The sequence below is a fragment of the Malaclemys terrapin genome, chromosome 15, assembly GCF_027887155.1.
Source record: "Malaclemys terrapin pileata isolate rMalTer1 chromosome 15, rMalTer1.hap1, whole genome shotgun sequence".
NCBI lineage: Eukaryota > Metazoa > Chordata > Testudines > Emydidae > Malaclemys > Malaclemys terrapin.
In genome coordinates this window covers 5,038,939-5,056,981 of record NC_071519.1, presented here as the reverse complement: position 1 = coordinate 5,056,981, position 18,043 = coordinate 5,038,939, and the positions used below count along the sequence as shown (strand labels likewise).

The 18,043-nt window shown below is 45.4% G+C and overlaps 1 protein-coding gene across 1 annotated transcript; it reads right to left on the bottom strand.

The window, feature by feature from the left end:
- Nucleotides 1-11,022: 11,022 nt before the first annotated feature.
- On the bottom strand, nucleotides 11,023-12,741 carry LOC128823089 (zinc finger protein 3-like). The gene is made up of 2 exons (XM_054005179.1): nucleotides 12,664-12,741; nucleotides 11,023-12,310 (listed from the first exon to the last, which is right to left on the bottom strand). Exon 2 carries the CDS (start codon nucleotides 12,297-12,299, stop codon nucleotides 11,514-11,516), a length of 786 nt encoding a protein of 261 aa, XP_053861154.1. The 5' UTR covers nucleotides 12,300-12,310; nucleotides 12,664-12,741; the 3' UTR covers nucleotides 11,023-11,513.
- Between the last annotated feature and the right edge of the window lie 5,302 nt (nucleotides 12,742-18,043).

Sequence of the window (18,043 nt, the reverse complement as noted above, 5' to 3'; positions counted from 1 at the left end):
GACCTTCCACTCGAGCCCGGGCAGCCTTTGGGACTCTAATCAGTGACACTGAATTAGGGAGTGGTATTAAAAACAATCAAACAGTTTTATCTGGACGATAGTTCCACACAGCTTCCTCTCTGGGGCGAAAATCAGTTCTTGCCAAATCCTTGGCCTTTGTCAGGGTACATTTACACTCCTCTGGAATAGAATCCTTTACAAAACCAACCAAATTCTGAGCAGTGTTAGTGAGGAATGAATTCCCCAAACACGGCCAATTTATTTCTTTAATCTGGTGGCACAGGTCTAAATTAGGGACTAGAAACACTCTGCATCAGAATCCCCATAAATCATCAAAGGAGGGGAACTTATTAAGAACAGATATTCTGCAGCTCTCTCACATACAACACTGATTTCATTTCAATGCACATTTGCAGCATCTACCAAGGGCAAGTTCATCAAAAATGCCACTTCTGTTTTCTCCACAGTAACACAGACAGGGACAGCGTTTCCCAAATCATTGGCTACATGCACCCATTTACTTCAGTTAGTTGCACAATCTCGGGTGTGCTGCTGTTCACCATTTTAGAGTGGAGACCTAAATCCAATACTGTTTTCTTGGTAGCACGCCCAATGGCTCGAACTGCACTCGAGCTTCTTCCATGTCATCATGCAGCGGTGCAGGAAAGAGAAAAATAAAATGAGAAAGTATTATTCTAGGAAACAGTCATTTCTCCCAAAGTCCCCGATAAATCTGAGCTACATCCTGGAGAACAAAACTAATATTCAATTATGTGACCAAATGGCCTTCAGGAGAGAGAGAAAAACCCGCAACAAAGCGGTATAAGTCACTTTCTCTTTCATATAAAATGAAATTCCAGAGCAGGTTACATCTGATGACTCAAAAATCAGGAGAGCAGATTCCCCCATCGCCTTCTCCTCTGATCCATTCAAACCTGCTTCACTCAACAGCAGTTCATTATTATGGAATCGTGTTATTTACAAAAAAAAAAAAAGCTTCATAGTAATAGGGAAAAACTGCCGACCTTCTCATCTGCAAACGATCTCAGCTCAGCAGGGAAAAGACCAGAAGTGACTTTGTCAATAGACAGAAAGTGGGATTTAGTCTCGGAATGATCACACTGTTTTTGGGATCCACTGAAATTTCCCATCCAGGTCTGGGACACTTTCATCTCAGTCCTAACGGATTTAGGATCAATTTGCTATGAAGTGCAGACACTCTTTGGGAGGTGGAGGCATAGAACAGAGGTGGATAAACTCCATTGTGGCTCAGACAGACGCCAACGCTGCTGGAGTGAGCGGGCCTAGTGACGGCGATGGGGAAGGAGGTAATCCCGGCGACTCAACCCATTTCCTTCCGGTGTCACAGAGGCTGAAATGATACATTTGTCCCACTCCTGCTCCTCCTCTTTGTTATATTGAAATAGATTTTCAATAAGGGAAATGGCAAAAAGAAAAATACCTGCTGCCCAGCACAACCTGGACCAGCATGAGAACAACTGGGGATGAGACAATCTGTCGCCAAAGGGGGAGCTTGGTGACTCTAACAATCGCTCTGCTAGTGCTCAGGGCTTGTCTTGAGTATGAAAATGGGTGTTGATTAACACAGGTCAAAGGGGAAGGTGCTAGCTAACCCCAACCCCTGTGCCTGGGCTATGTCAGCACAGCACATCTAGCGGGGTGTTTACATTAGGGTAGCTACCTCCAGCAAGCCGACTTCATGGAAAATCCTAGAGGGGGCAAAGCCCAGGTTCATTTTTGCTCAGTTTAGCTACTTGAGGTCACTCCTATTTCCCACCCATGGGGCTGATGGACACTCCTGGCAGGAGAGAGACACACTCCCATGATGACTCGCAGGAGAAGGGAGTTGGTAGAAAGGACCATGGGATTCACCCCAGAGAAGGGCAACCTGCAAACGAAAAGCAGGCAACTCACCTGGGGGAGCTGAGAGAACAGGGTGACGCAAATGGTGCAAACAGCCCTAAAAAGTCCCTGTGTGGGAATTAGCAAATGCCTTTAAAACAATCTTTTCTCTGCCCTGCACAAAGTGTTTATGGTGTGTCTCTATCCTGTGACATCGCTGATGTCTATTAAGGTGTGAGCTCCGGATGAAACTTTTCCCGCATTCACGGGCTGCTCTCGTGGGTGGATCCTCTGATGACTGATGAGACTTGAGCTCTGAGTGAACTTTTTCCCGCACTCACAGCACTCATAGAGTCTCTCTCCTTTGTGGCCTGTTTGATGTGTGATAAGGTCTGACTGAAGTGGTTCCCGCATTCGCAGCATTTGCAGGGGCATTCTCCCACGTGAATCCTCTGATGTATATTAATGTCTGATTTGAAAGCGAAGCTTTTCCCGCACTCACAGCATTTATATGGTCTCTCTCCTGTGTGAATCCTCTGATGTCTAGTAAGGGTAGAGCTCCGAGTGAAACTTTTGCCACACTCGCAGCACTTATAGGGTCTGTCTCTTGTATGGATTCTCTGATGTTTAAGAAGGGCTGAGCTCTGAGGGAACGTTTGCCCGCACTCAGAGCATTTATAGGGGCGCTCTCCTGTGTGGATTCTCTGATGTATATTAAGGTGTTTTTTCTCTCTTCTGTAGGTATTCTCTGCTGGGCTGTGATTTTCTTGGAGTTCTGGTGAGTCCCCTGACAATTAATGGATTTGCTCACTTTCTCCCTGGGCTGGTTTCCCTGCTCCCTCTCTGGCCTGTCCTGACTCTCACAGGTTTTTCCCTGCACACAACACCTGGACACATTCCCTTGGGATCCTTGCGATAATTCCCCATGTGCTTCCACTTGCTCAGCATCTTCCTGCTGAGGATTCAGCTCCTCGTTCTCACTCACCATCCCAGCACCTGCTAGGACAGAGAAAGAAACTCAGAAATAGGGGCAGAAAACAGGGAAACAAAGCAAAATTAGAGCTGGAGAGACAGAAAAAATCTAGTAGCTGAATTCTCGAAAACTCTTCTTCTTAGGGGAGAGAGGAGGGGAACAATTCTACCTCCACATCCCATCAGGTAGGGAGCTGCTGCCAGGTGTCAGTGAGGATGGGTAGGAAGCCAGGAGCGATAGCTGTCCATAGGATACAAGGCCTCCTGGGGATACTCCTGAACTCTGAGAGCTCCCAAGGCCTTTTCAGGGAGTCCCAGCTCTTTCCTTCAGGCACTGAGAGTTTCTGAATTGGTTTAATAATCCCTCACCTGCGTAGACAGCTCTCAGGATCTCGCCTTCCTCAGAGCCCTGGAGATCCAGGACCCACGGCTCCTCCCCTTGTTCCGGTTGGGAGATCACGTCAGGTTTGGGAACAGGAAACCCTGCTGAGGGGATAGAAAACAAGGGAGATCAGGGGAGTTCATGGCACATTTCTCACAAAGAAGAGTCTATTGGTTTTAACCCAGCCCATTGTAAAGCAGTAAAACGCTTGGGGAAGCTTCCAAGGTGCAGGGCACTCTGTTTATGAGGGATTTAACTATCCTCATCTCTGCTGGGAACACACACAGCCAGACACTCCTCAGGTATCTTGTAAGGTATCATTACAAAGCTTATAATCTATTGAGTGTGTTCATCCTATTTGTTTGCATGTATTATTTCTATGTCTGGAGTTAGGAGAATAAGATATAAACTTGTATTACTGATGTAAACATAGAATCATAGAATCTCAGGGTTGGAAGGGACCTCAAGAGGTATCTAGTCCAACCCCCTGCTCAAAGCAGGACCAATCCCCAACTAAATCATCCCAGCCAGGGCTTTGTCAAGCCTGACCTTAAAAACCTCTAAGGAAGGAGATTCCACCACCTCCCTAGGTAACCCTTTCCAGTGCTTGATCACTCTCCTAGTGAATATCAAGTAGAAGCCATTAAGCATGCTTCAGAATCAATGAACTGTTAATGGCTCTGTTTAGTTGCAATCCTTCCTGTGTATGTGTGGGCCAGCCCAGGAAGAATGGAGGCTGGGGTCTCACAGGACATGTGATCATGTCACCTGATACTGGAATCCATCTGAATCTGGTACTTTTCCATTTAGAAGGAGGGGTGGGGATCCAGAGAGACAAAAGATTCCCGCCTTGTGCCAAAGCTATAAAGGGTGGAGGGGGGCTGCCAGTTATGAGAAAGCCACTGGGTACCACCTGAGATATCTGCTGGATCTAACAAAGACTGTACCAGGGGAAAGGATTGGGCCCAGACTAGGAAGGAGTCTAGTCTGTGAAAGGAGCTTATTGGAACATCTCTGAGGGTGAGATTTTACCTATAACACTGGTCTACAATTTTTGAGAAGTCGTCTGCTTCAGAGATAAAATGTGCTATTTATTATGTATTTTGATGTGCTGAATTCAAATATGACAATTAAAACAACTGATTGGCTACTGTTTCTAAGATATTTAAGTTTTTACATTTGATGTCTATGTATATTGTGTAGATAATAGACTTTTAATCATAAATTGTAAACCTAGGTCTTTTCATGTGTTTATGGTTGCTTTACATGATAATATTTCACCTGTCCTGTTTATGTAACACTTTAAAAATCAGCAAAAGGGTTATATAAATAAAATTTATTATGAAACAAAAGGCAAAAAACTATTATGTACATAGTTTAGTCCTATTCAGTGTCTACTCGGTGCTTCTTGGCTTGTCTCTTGTATTCATTAAATGGAGCATCTCTTGTCACTGTCCAGCAATAGTCTGCAAGCATTGATGGGCTCCATTTACCCTGATAGCGTTTCTCCATTGTTGCAATGTGCTGGTGAAATCGCTCGCCGTGCTCGTCGCTCACTTCTCCGCAGTTCGGTGGAAAAAAATCTAGATGAGAGTGCAAAAAATGTATCTTTAGTGACATGTTGCAACCAAGGCTTTTGTATGCCTTGAGGAGGTTTTCCACCAACAACCTGTAGTTGTCTGCCTTGTGGTTTCCAAGAAAATTTATTGCCACTAACTGGAAGGCTTTCCATGCTGTCTTTTCCTTGCCACGCAGTGTATGGTCAAATGCATCATCTCGAAGAAGTTCACGAATCTGAGGACCAACAAAGACACCTTCCTTTATCTTAGCTTCACTTAACCTTGGAAATTTTCCATGGAGGTACTTGAAAGCTGCTTGTGTTTTGTCAATGGCCTTGACAAAGTACTTCATCAGACCCAACTTGATGTGTAGGGGTGGTAACAAAATCTTCCTTGATTCAACAAGTGGTGGATGCTGAACACTTTTCCTCCAGGCTCCAATGACTGTCAGAGTGGCCAATCTTTCTTGATGTAGTGGGAATCTCTTGCACGACTATCCCATTCGCAGAGAAAACAGCAGTACTTTGTGTATCCAGTCTGCAGACCAAGCAAGAGAGCAACAACCTTCAAATCGCCACAAAGCTGCCACTGATGTTGGTCATAGTTTATGCACCTCAAAAGTTGTTTCATGTTGTCATAGGTTTCCTTCTTATGGACTGCATGACCAACTGGAATTGATGGCAAAACATTGCCATTATGCAGTAAAACTGCTTTAAGACTCGTCTTCGATGAATCAATGAACAGTCTCCACTCATCTGGATCGGGAACGATGTTGAGGGCTGCCAGCACACCATCGATGTTGTTGCAGGCTACAAGATTACCTTCCATGAAGAAGAATGGGACAAGATCCTTTTGACGGTCACGGAACATGGAAACCCTAACATCACCTGCCAGGAGATTCCACTGCTGTAGCCTGGAGCCAACAGCTCTGCCTTACTCTTGGGTAGTTCCAAATCCCTGACAAGGTCATTCAGTTCACCTTGTGTTATGAGGTGTGGTTCAGAGGAGGAGGATGGGAGAAAATGTGGGTCCTGTGACATTGATGGTTCAGGACCAGAAGTTTCATCCTCTTCCTCTTCCTCGTCTGACTCAAGTGAGAATGATTCTGGTGCATCAGGAATCGGCAGTCCTTCTCCATGGGGTACTGGGCGTATAGCTGATGGAATGTTTAGATAATGCACAGTCCACTTTTTCTTCTTTGACACACCTTTCCCAACTGGAGGCACCATGCAGAAGTAACAATTGCTGGGATGATCTGTTGGCTCTCTCCAAATCATTGGCACTGCAAAAGGCATAGATTTCCTTTTCCTGTTCAACCACTGGCAAAGATTTGTTGCACAAGTGTTGCAGCATATGTGTGGGGCCCACCTCTTGTCCTGATCTCCAATTTTGCAGCCAAAATAAAGGTGATAGGCTTTCTTAACCATAGTTATACTGCGCTTTTGTGATGCAAAAGTCACTTCACCACAAACATAGCAGAAGTTATCTGCACTGTTCACACAAGTACGAGGCATCTCTGCTCACTTTGGCTAAACAGAAATGTGTCCCTTTGTAAAATCAAACACTGACAAATAAGAGAGCACGACACTGTATGATTTCTAGAGCTGATATAGGGCAATCTGTTCAGCAGAGTGATGCATCATCCATGACTTCTAGGAATAATATGATGCAATTCATATCATGTATGACGCAATACCAGCTTCAGATTGCATCATTCATTGTTTTGCCTAAAAAGCAAATACTGTCCAAACCCAGTCATAGATTTATTCATAGATCCAGTCAAAGATGTATTTTAGTCATTTCTGGTTTAAATTGAGATCCCTTCCCTTTATAACTCACTTATCCTCTGCCATTCCCAAGTCAAGGGTCGTATATACTGACCCAATAGCATATCTTGAAAACTAGAGCCAATCAACAATTTTAAGCATCATTTTCGTTCTTAGCGACCCAGAATTAGTAAAGTTTGACTACATTTATTTCAGAAGCATTTTGGCTGTAGAGCAGTGTAATCAGTTTCTTAACGTATTGGCCAGGGGAGGCCAACCTGAGCCTGAGAAGGACCCAGAATTTACCAATGTACATTCCTAAAGAGCCACAGTAATACATGAGCAGCCCCCATCAGCCTCCCCCCACCATCCCCAGCACCTCCCTCTCCCTTCTCGTGCCTCCTGCTCACCGCAGTCAGCTGTTTCACAGTGTACCGGAGGCTCTGGGATGGAGGGGGGAGGAGCAGGGGTGCAGCAGGCTCATGGGAGGGGGAGGAATGGGTGGGGGCTTTGGGGTAATGGGTGGAGTGGGGGCAGGGCCTAGGGTTGAGCAGTGGAAAGTTGGCACCTGTAGCTCCAGTCCCGGAGTGAGCACCTATGCAAGCACCTATTAACTTCTGAACAGCTGCATGCGGCTCCGGAGCCACAGGTTGGCCACTCCTGTATTAGGCTTAGATTTGTGTGGTTTTGCTTTATTTTGCTTGGTGACTTACTTTGTTCTGTTCAAATAATAGAATACCATTTATTTAAATACTTTTGGATGTTTTTTACATTTTCAAGTATATTGATTTCAATTACAACACAGAATACAAAGGGTACAGTGCTCACTTTATATTTATTTTTATTACAAATATTTGCACTGTAAAAATCAAAAGAAATAGTATATTTCAGTTCACCTAATATAAGTACTATAGTGCAATGTCTTGATCATGAAAGTTGAACTTACAAATGTAGAATTATGTACAAAGAAATAACTGCATTCAAAAATAAAACAATGTAAAACTTTAGAGCCTACAAGTCCACTCGGTCTTACTTCAGCTAATCGTTCAGACAAACAAGTTTGGTTACGTTTACAGGAGATAATGCTGCCCACTTCTTGTTTACAATGTTACCTGAAAGTGAGAACAGGCATTCGCATGGCTCTCTTATAACCAGCGTCGCAAAATATTTACGGGCCAGATGAGCTAAAGATTCATATGTCCCTTCATACTTCAACCATCATTCCAGAGGACATGTGTCCATGCTGATGATGGGTTCTGCTCGATAACGATCCAAAGCAGAGTGTACCAATACATGTTCATTTTCATCATCTGAGTCAGATGCCACCAGCAGGAGGATGGATTTTCTTTTTTGGTTGTTTGGGTTCTGTATTTTCCACATCAAAATGTTGCTCTTTTAAGACTACTGAAAGCATGCTCCACTCCTCGTCCCTCTCAGATTTTGGAAGGCACTTCAGATTCTTAAGCCTTGGGTCGAGTGCTATAGCTATCTTTAGAAATCTCACATTGGTACCTTATTTGCATTTTGTCAAATCTGCAGTGACAGTGTTTGTAAATCAAACATGTGCTGGGTCATCATCTGACACTGCTATGACATTAAATATATGGCAGAATGCAGGTAAAGTAGAACAGGAGACATACAATTCTCCCCCAAGGAGTTCAGTCACAAATTTAATTAACACACTATTTTTTTAACGAACATCACCAGCATGGAAGCATGTCCTCCGGAATCGTGGCTGAAGCATGAAGGGGCATACGAATGTTTAGCATATCTGGCAAGTAAATACCTTGCAATACCAGCTACAAAAGTGTCATGTGAATGCCTGTTCTCACTTTCATAGAATCATAGAAGATTAAGGTTGGAAGAGACCTCAGGAGGTCATCTAGACCAACCGCCTGCTCAAAGCAGGACCAACCCCAACTAAATCATCCCAGCCAGGGCTTTGTCAAGCCGGGTCTTAAAAACACTGTAAATGTTCAGGTGACATTGTAAATAAGCAGGCAGCAGTATCTCCCGTCAATGTAAACAAACTTGTTTGTCTTAGCGATTGGCTGAACAAGAAGTAGGACTGAGTGGACTTGTAGGCTCTAAAGTTTTACATTGTTTTGGTTTTGAGTGCAGTTATGTAACAAAAAAAAATCTACATTTGTAAGTTACACTTTCACAATAGAGATTGCACTACAGTACTTGTATGAGGTGAATTGAAAAATACTATTTCTTTTGTTTATCATTTTTACAGTGCAAATATTTGTAATAAAAACTAATATAAAGTGAGTACTGTACACTTCATATTCTGTGTTGTAATACAAATCAATATATTTGAAAATGTAGAAAAACATCCAAAAATATTTAATAAATTTAAATTGATATTCTATTGTTTAATAGTGCGATTAATCACGATAAACTTTTTATATCACAGTTAATTTTTGAGTTAAACACGTGAGTTAACTGCAATTAATTGACAGCCCTAGTTCAAACTTATTATTTTATGATTTACTTTCTTCTTCCATTTAACAGTATTATAGGCTGGTGGAATCCGGTTCTGTTTGTTCCGATTTAAATAAATCCTCTGTTATAGTTTGTTGTTGTTTTTTGACAACCAGTTATATCATCTCGGCTACAATTAAATAATCTTTTATCATTGTGTAATTCCTCCCCCACCAGCTCTCATCTGCCGGATAAATTATAGCACCACTTGAAGTCCAATTGACAAGTGCAATCACTCGAAGAAGAATGAGGCAATATGTTGACTCTAAAAATTGCTTTGCAGAGGGAGGAGAAGTATAAATGTGATGCTCCAGGTTTGTTTAGACTAGGAAAGGTGATGGAGGCTAGGTCCGGTGATGAGGAAACATCATATTACACTTAATGTATTGGGGTGCAGCGTGCGCTTGTCACAAATAACAGGTTCTTTTCCTAGGCTGCTCCGTCAAGTTAATTGAGAAGATGGAATTTGGTGAAACACACAGAAACTTTATGTCATATAGACAACCATCACTGAAATCATAAGACAGGCTCAACATACATACGCTTCCCGACTTACGCAAGCATTCCATTCTGGAACGCCTCGCATAATTCGAATTTTGCGTAAGTCGGAAACGTATCTCGGACCATTATGCAAAATAAATAAATAAATAACTCCTATTTCTAGGTTACGAACTTTTTCCGTAAGCTCGGATTTGCGTACGTTGGGTCTATGTAACTCGGGGAGCATCTGTATTGACCTTATTCTTATATTTCATTGTACATACAGTACTCACACTCTTGCAAGTAAAGAGACTATTAGCAACAGAGGTGGAGCCCACCAGAAGGGAGGTCCTGATTCCATTTACACGGTCTCAGGGACCCAACGAACTGAGAAAAATGGGAACTGGGTATGGCATTTTATACCCTTCCTTATGGTAAGTGTATGGCTTTATACCATATTTGATCCTTTACCCTGGTTATAACAAGGTCCATAATTGCTTTATGTGGCCTTTGTGGGTGTCCAGAATTAAGTGTCAAGTATTAATATTCATGATTTGCATCACTTATTCTTAATAACTCCTATTGATCAACGCGGTCTAACTGCTTAGCTGCTACATAGCAACTGAGTTGCTAATGCCCCCTCCCCTCTTGCAGAATCCTGTGGGGTGCTATCCCTGGTTGCAATCACTCGTTTGCTTCCAAATATGAGCGTTCAAAATATCTGACCTGGGATTATCTCCTTCGGCCTACCCTATTTTGCTAAATCCCAACCTTTAGCATAACTACTCCCACAAAACCTTAAACTAATAGAATAGGTCCTTAACTGTAGCAAGCTTAATAACCCATTCACTCATGTTCACCTATTTGCCCTCCCCACCCCACAAGTGCCAAGCTAATGAGCGATGCACGCCTACCAATCTTACACTCCCATAATGTCCTTTTACCCCTAGTAAGCATAAAATCACCCAAGAGACACAAAGCAGGTCATAGGTCATAAAATCAGGCCAGGGGTCCTGCCAGCAAGAATAGTTGTGTTTTTTATGTCACAATAGTTAACTCCAGCTAGCTAATTCCAAGGAAAATTCTAGGGCAGAGGTGCTCAAACTGTAGTCCGTGAGCTCCATTCAGGTGGTCCATGGATAATTCCCTCTCAGGTGCGCGCCTGAGCGGCCACACAGAAAAGAATGAAGGGCCACCCACCTAATTAGTGGACAGGCGTGGCTCCACGAATTAGGTGCCTGGACCCTGGAGAAGACGCACATGTAAGAAGAGGTGTTGGCCTTGGGGAGAATAGGGGGGAGGTGGGAGGGGGGAATTGCAGTGAGAAGAGGGGATGGGGGGAATTTGGGAGTGAAGGGCTGTGGCAGCCAGAGAAAGGCGACTTTTCCCAGCTCCAGGGCTGCGGCTGCTGAGGAGAGACTCCCCTCCTTCCCAGCTCCACTCGGGGACTGCCGCAGCGGGGGAGAAAGGGCACATCCATTGCATTAGAAAGATAAGACTACTGATACTAAAATATGAATCGTGTGCTTTTATTTGTAGAACAAAAAAACGTTAATTATTTTTTTTTTTATGTAGCACTTTTATCCAAAGCGCTTTCCAATAGTTAGCCAACGGTAAAAACAACATTTGGAAAGATCATTAAGTGGTCTGTTGAGCAATTTTCAAGTGGTCCGTGAAAAAAAAAGTTTGAGAACCACTGGCCTAGGGGACATGAGGCCCAGGTAGATTTAGCTAGTTGAGGTCACCCCTCTCTCTCCCACTGGGGGCTGATGGACACCTCTGGCAGATGGAACATACACACGCTTCCAAGACTCAAAGGACAATGGAATTGATAGACAGGACCACAGGATTCACCCAGAAAAGGGCAAACTGCAAAAGCAGGCAACTTGCCTAGGGGAGCTGAGAGAACACGGTGAAGCAAAGGGGCCAAACAGCTTAAAGGTCAATATGTGGGAATTAACAAAAGTCTTAGAGGACAAAGGAAAAAAAAATCTTTTGCCAGCCCTAGACAGGGTTTTCACAATGTTTATCTCCTTTGCAGATTCTCTGATGATAAACAAGGGCCGAGCTCTGATGGAATGTTTTCCCACACTCGGCGCATGTATAGGGACCCTCGCCTGTATAGATCCTCTGATGTCTAATCAGGTTCGACCGCCGAGCGAAGGTTTTCCCGCACTGATAGCATTCGTAGGGTCTCTCTCCCGTATGGATTCGCTGGTGCATAATAAGGTTGGAGCTCCGAGTGAAGTTTTTCCCGCACTCCTGACACTCGTAGGGCGTCTCCCCTGTGTGGGTTCTTCGATGCGTAACAAGGGCTGAGCTGTCGCTGAAGCTTTTCCTGCACTCGTAGCATTCGTAGGGTCGCTCCCCAGTGTGGATTCTCTGATGCGTAACAAGGTGTGAGTTCCGAACAAAGGTTTTCCCACACTCACTGCATTCGTAGGGTCTCTCCCCTGTGTGAATTCTCTGATGCTTAATAAGGCCAGAGCGGCAACTGAAGTTTTTCCCACACTCAGTGCATGTGTTGTTTCTCTCGCCTGTGGGGAGTCTCTGCTGGGCTATGGTTTCCTTGAGGTTGTTGTGAATTCCCTGACAATTAATGGATTTATTCACTTTTTCCTCTGGCTGGTTTCCCTCCAGCCTCTCTGGCCTGCGCTGACTCTCACTGGCTTTTCCCTGCTCATGGCTTCTGAACGGGTTCCCTCTGGGTCTTTGCAATAATCCCACATGTGCTTCCACTTGCTCAGCATCTTCCTGCTGAGGATTCTGCTCCTTGTTCTCACTCACCATCCCAGCACCTGCTGGGATAGAGGGAGAAGCCTCAGAAACAGGGCTGGAAAAAGGGCGAGCAAACCAAAATAAATACCAGAAAGACGGGGAAAATAAATCAGGGACTGAATTCCCCCATAGGGGAGAGTAGAGGGGGATCAATTCTCCCTTCACATCCCATCCAAACACTTGGGGGAAGGGAGATCAGGGACGGATCTATTGCCAGGTGTCAGTCAGGGTGGGCAGGAAGCTATGAGCGATAGCTGCCCTGAAGATATGACACCTGCTGAGGACAATTCTGAACCCAGAGAATGCACAACGTCTGTGTAGGGAATCCCAGCTGTTTCCTTCAGGCACTGACTGTGTTGGTTTAATGATCCCTCACCTGCGCAGGCACCTCTCGGGATCTCTCTTTCCTCTAAACCCTGGAGATGCAGGACCCATGGCTCCTCCCCTCGTTCCAGCTGGGAGATCAGGTCAGGTTTGGAAACTGAATACCCTGCTGAGGGGAAAGAAAACAAGGAAGACCAGGTGAATTCATAGGCCATTTGTTATAAAAAAACATTCTATTACTTTAACCCCAGCCCATTTTAAAGCAGTACAATCCCACAGCCAGCTCCCCAGGTACTCAAAAGTGCAGGACAATCTGCATACGAGGCATTTAACGATCCCCATCTCTGCTGGGAACACACCCAGCCAGACACTCCTCAGCAAAGGGGCTCCTAAAACACAGAGACAGAAACTCCATGTCCCAGAAAGTAAAGACTCCAGCCAGAGGGGAAGTGACCGTGGGCCTGCTTCTAATGACAGAGAGAAACAAAGATAATGAGAGTGATAGGGAAGCAGGAGTGACGGAAGGTCCCTAAAAGTGAGGTGGCCACGGACGCTTGAACCGTGGCACCACCCCTTCTCCCCGAGGCCCCGCCCTCGCACCATCCCTTCTCCCTGCCCGTCGCCCTGCCCCTTCCCCGAGGCCCTGTCGCTGCGCCGCATCTTCCCCCAAGGCCCCGCCCTTGCACCGCCTCTTCCCCCCAAAACCCCACTCCCTCCTCTCCGCCCTCTCCCTTCCCCCACTTTGTGGCTAGTACAAAGTTTGTTAAAGTGATGGTGCCACGGCCTCTCCCTGTTCCATTTGAGGAATTAAGGAATATAGCAAGTCAGGTGTAACAGGAGAGGATATGAAAATCCCCCAGGGTGTGGAGACAGCTGGGGAATTAGATCCTCTATTCCAGGAGTAACAGACTACATTTCTCTAGAAAAGGAGAACATGAAAAAATCAGGATCAGGCCACGAGAGTTCAGCAGGGATGGACGGACTCCAAGACCTGAGAAGCCAGCGTGGAAGTGAGACTGTGGCTGCTTCAGGCAGGGGAGAGGGAAGTGAGGCCCTCCAAGCCCCCAGAAGTTTCACTGCCAACTGATGACATCATCAAGAAAGCTCCCATCTGTGGCAGGGAAGGGGTCACACTGTGGCTGGGAGGAATATATGGATTCAGGGGGAGTGGCTGGGGTCCCAGCGGGGAGGGAAGAGATGGGAAGGGGCACGGTTAGGCACTATGCAATGGAGAAGAGAGGAGGGATCTAAATTAGCTGTTACCACTGAAGAAAGAGATCTTGGAGTCATTGTGGATAGTTCTGTGAAAACATCCACTCAATGTGCAGTGGCATCAAAAAAGCGAACAGAATGTTTGGCATCATTAAGAAAGGGATAGATAAAACAGAAAATATCATATTGCCTCTGTATAAATCCATGGTACTCCCACATCTTGAATACTGTGTGCAGGTGTGGTCGCCCCATCTCAAAAAAGATATATTGGAATTGGAAAAGGTACAGAAAAGGGCAATAAAAATGATGAGGGATATGGAATGGCTTCGATATAAGGAGAGATTAATGACACTGTTACTTTTTCAGCTTGGAAAAGAGACGACTAAGGGGGGATAAGCTAGAGGTCTATAAAATCATGACTGGTATAGAGAAAGTAGATAAGGAAGTGTTATTTACTACTCATAACACAAGACCTAGGGGTCACCAAATGAAATTAATAGGCAGCAGGTTTAAAACAAACAAAAGGACGTATTTCTTCACACAACAAACAGTCCACCTGTGGAAATCTTTCCCAGAGGATGTTGTGAAGGCCACGACTATAACAGGGTTCAAAAAAGAACTAAATAAGTTAATGGAGGCTAGCCATTGATGGGCAGGGATGGTGTCCCTAGTCTCTGTTTGCCAGAGGCTGGGAGTGGGCAGCAGGGGATGGATCACTTGGTGATTGCCTGTTCTGTTCATTCCCTCTGAGGCACCTGGCATTGGCCACTGTGGAAGACAGGATACCGGGTTGGTGGACCTTTGGGCTGACCCAGTATGGCCGTTCTTATAAGTGAAAATAATATTTGTAAAAAGTACATAAAATAAAGGGAAACTGGACTAGAAACAGGAAGGCAAGGAGAACGGTTGAAGACGAGCCACTCCTTGGTAAACACAACGCTCAAACTATTTGCTTTGAATATTCTCCCTCCTTGTTCCAACCAATTTACAGAACTGGGTGAGATGAGCAGGACCTGGGACCCAGAAGATCAAAGGTCTGGAACAGTTTAAAAAGAGACCCCCTCACAACAGAGAGATGGCTAATCTGGTAATCATGTGGGGCAGTGGCTTTCAACCTTTCCAGACGACTGTCCCCCTTTCATGAGTCTGATTTGTCTTGCGTAGCCCCACTTAAAAATCACTTGCTTACACAATCAGACATAAAAATACAAACGTGTCATAGCCACTAGTACTAAAAAATGGCTGGCTTTCTCATTTTACCGTACAATTATAAAACAAATCCATTGGAATACAAATCTTGTACTTACATTTCAGTGTATAGTCTATAGAGCAGTATAAACAAGTCATTATCTATATGCAATTTAAGTTTGCACTGACTTCACTAGTGCTTTGTATGTAGCCTGTTGTAAAACTAGGCAAATCTCTAGGTGAGTTGATGGACCCCCTGGTAGAGCTCGGCGTACTCCCAGGGGTACTTGTGTCCCCAGTTGAGAACCACTGAGCTAGTCTAGTTCCCTGCGGCAGGGGAAGGGTGTTGCGTGGAGGAGAGCCTGGACATGGGTTTTAGCAGTGTGGATGGGCAAAATAGACGCTAGCTCAGGCCATATCTTGGGGACGTTACACAGAACGAAAATGCAAGAGTTTGCCCTGTAGCCTGGGGGTGGCTTGGGGGACACATTAAGAGCTCTGCGTTTACCATTTCAGCTGTTGCGCTTGAGCTAGTGACTCGCCATTCAGCAGGAGATGAAGTTTTAGTTGGGACAGAAGGAGGCGGGTCTGGAGCAGCACAGAGAAGGTGGCTGAATACGGTGTGTGCGGATGAGATTACCCAGATGTAAGGTGCAGAGGAAGAAGAAACGGGGGACCAAGGACACAGCCCTGTGGAACCCCCCATGGAGAGTTGCGGTGGCGTGAGGAGGATCCTCCGGAGGACACGCTGAAGGAGTGATTACAGAGGTAGGAAGGGAGCCAGGAAGAGGACAAGGGAAGACAAGGTATCAAGAAGGAGAGCAGGATCAGCGGTGGCAAAGGCAGCTGACCAGGTCAAGGAGGATGAGGACGGAATTAGGGGTGTAAACGTTTAACCGGTTAACCAAGAAGCTTGCTGCTTATTGGTTCCAGTTAACGATTAAACTCCGCTCCCCCTGTGTGCCTGGAGTCCTGGCTGCTCCCCCTGCACGCCGGGGTCCCGGCTGCTCTCCCCGCATGCCCGGGGTCCCGGCTGTCGGCCCCGCGCATGGGGCTCTGCTGCCACCTCCAGATGCCGGCAGCAGCAGAGCTCCTGGTGCAGGGTTTGGGGGACAGCCGGGACCCTGAGTGCATGGGGCGGAGGGGGTCCCCCATGTAAAGCATGGGGGGGCTGCAGCGTCCCCGCACCTCTAATTCCCCTTTTACCGATTGAATTACAATAGGTTAAACGGTTACTTTTTTTACCCGCTGTTTACATCCCTAGGTGGAGTAGTGTTGATGAGCTTTGCCTAGGGAGAGGGCATCAGAGACCGTGGCACTCCACTGAGACTGTTTTTGCCCCAAATCTCTGCCTCTCTGAAACCTTCCCTTCCCCTCCCTCTAGACCCACCCCACTTCTTAGAGTAACCCCTTTCCTCCCCCTCCCACTATTTCCAGTGTTCCCCACTCCCATGTTACCTAAATCTCCCACCCAATCCTTCCCCAGCACAGCACCCCCTTTTCCCCCAGCCCACCCCAATATGCTACCACTTCTCAGAAGCTCCTGTCCCTGACCTCCTCTCTCGCACCTTTCCCTTCCACTGTATCCAGCCCTCTCTGATTCCCTCTAATCCTTCACAGACCTCTCCCCTTTTCACTCATCTCAGCCCCCCTTGCTTTGTGGCACCCCACAATCACCAGCTCATCTGCTCCCCTTCCACTGCTCCCCGCTCTCCCTTCTCCCAAGGACTTATGAATAGGAGGAACTTCAAACTGTCTTCTGTCAACACATGGACATATCTGACTTTCACACCCTCCAGGCCTTTGGGAAGTTATTCTATAGTAGAACACCAGCTCTGGTATAGTTAAGGTTTGGCATTACTTTCTCTTTAAAGATTGACTATTGTAACTGCTCTAAAATCCACAGGTTTACTCAAATTCTTTGTAATTTTCTGTTCTTTATGGGGGTGCTGGGAAGGATCAGAGGTCCAAATTTGGGGTGATTTGGTCACGAGGTTCATGACATACAGACCTGCCCCCCTAAAAAGCAGCTTTATACTAAAAACAGCTTTATACAAGAATCTCCTTGGGCTCAAACTATGGTTTTAATTGTTCCCTGACTGATCTCAGTCACTTGTCATTTCTCAGCTACAAGACACTTTGTGGAAGCAATACTGAAAAAAAGTTAATAACTGTAGAGTCTGGAATTCCAGTTCAGCACAAGCCGAACAGACGAATCAAAGACATTGAAATGCACATGTGCCGCAAAACCGAGACCCTGTTAAGAGCCAGTAGATTTCTAGGACTCAGCTGTCACAGCACCTAACCCGGCACCTGACCCGGCACCACTAGGTGGTAGTTCATAGCCCCGGCACCTCTTTCATTACAAATTAAGCACTGGTTGGCTCCAGGGGACGTGCTGTGGTCACTGAACCTGAACTACACCTGTGCTTTTGAGTTTGAACCCTACCACGGGTAGTTTTCAATCAACACATGTTGTATATTTCTCCTGCTTTCTGCAGGAGTTTCCTTGGGCAATTTTGCCCCGATACCAAAATTTCTGGGTTAAGAACAACATTTTAAAGTGCTCTCAAGTCCAAAGGCAGACTCTGGTTTAGTATCTACTTAAAAGATTTGCCAACATATATATGTCCGGTTAGGGGTGTAAAAATCACATCCCAAACCGACATAGCTAAGCCAGCCAAATCTGTAGGGTAGATACAGTTCTAATGACAAAAAATCCATAAAAAAAGGAAAATAAATGCCCATAAACTACCTTAATTCAGAATTAAGGTTGCTCAGTGTTCCAACGTCCCTTCACAAAATATGAACTTAAACCTCTGAAAACTAGGAAATGAAAAGTTAAAATATACGTCACCCCTGAAATGTCACCTTAACTCTGCCCTCCACCCCTTAACCCTGGACCTGGCACTAGCCACTGGGAGTGGTGCAAATGTTAACAAACTAACAAGGGACCTGGAGGTTTCTCCATCTCAGGAAGTCTTTAGGTCAAGACTTTCAGGAAGATGATTTAGTGAAACACAAGCTCTTCA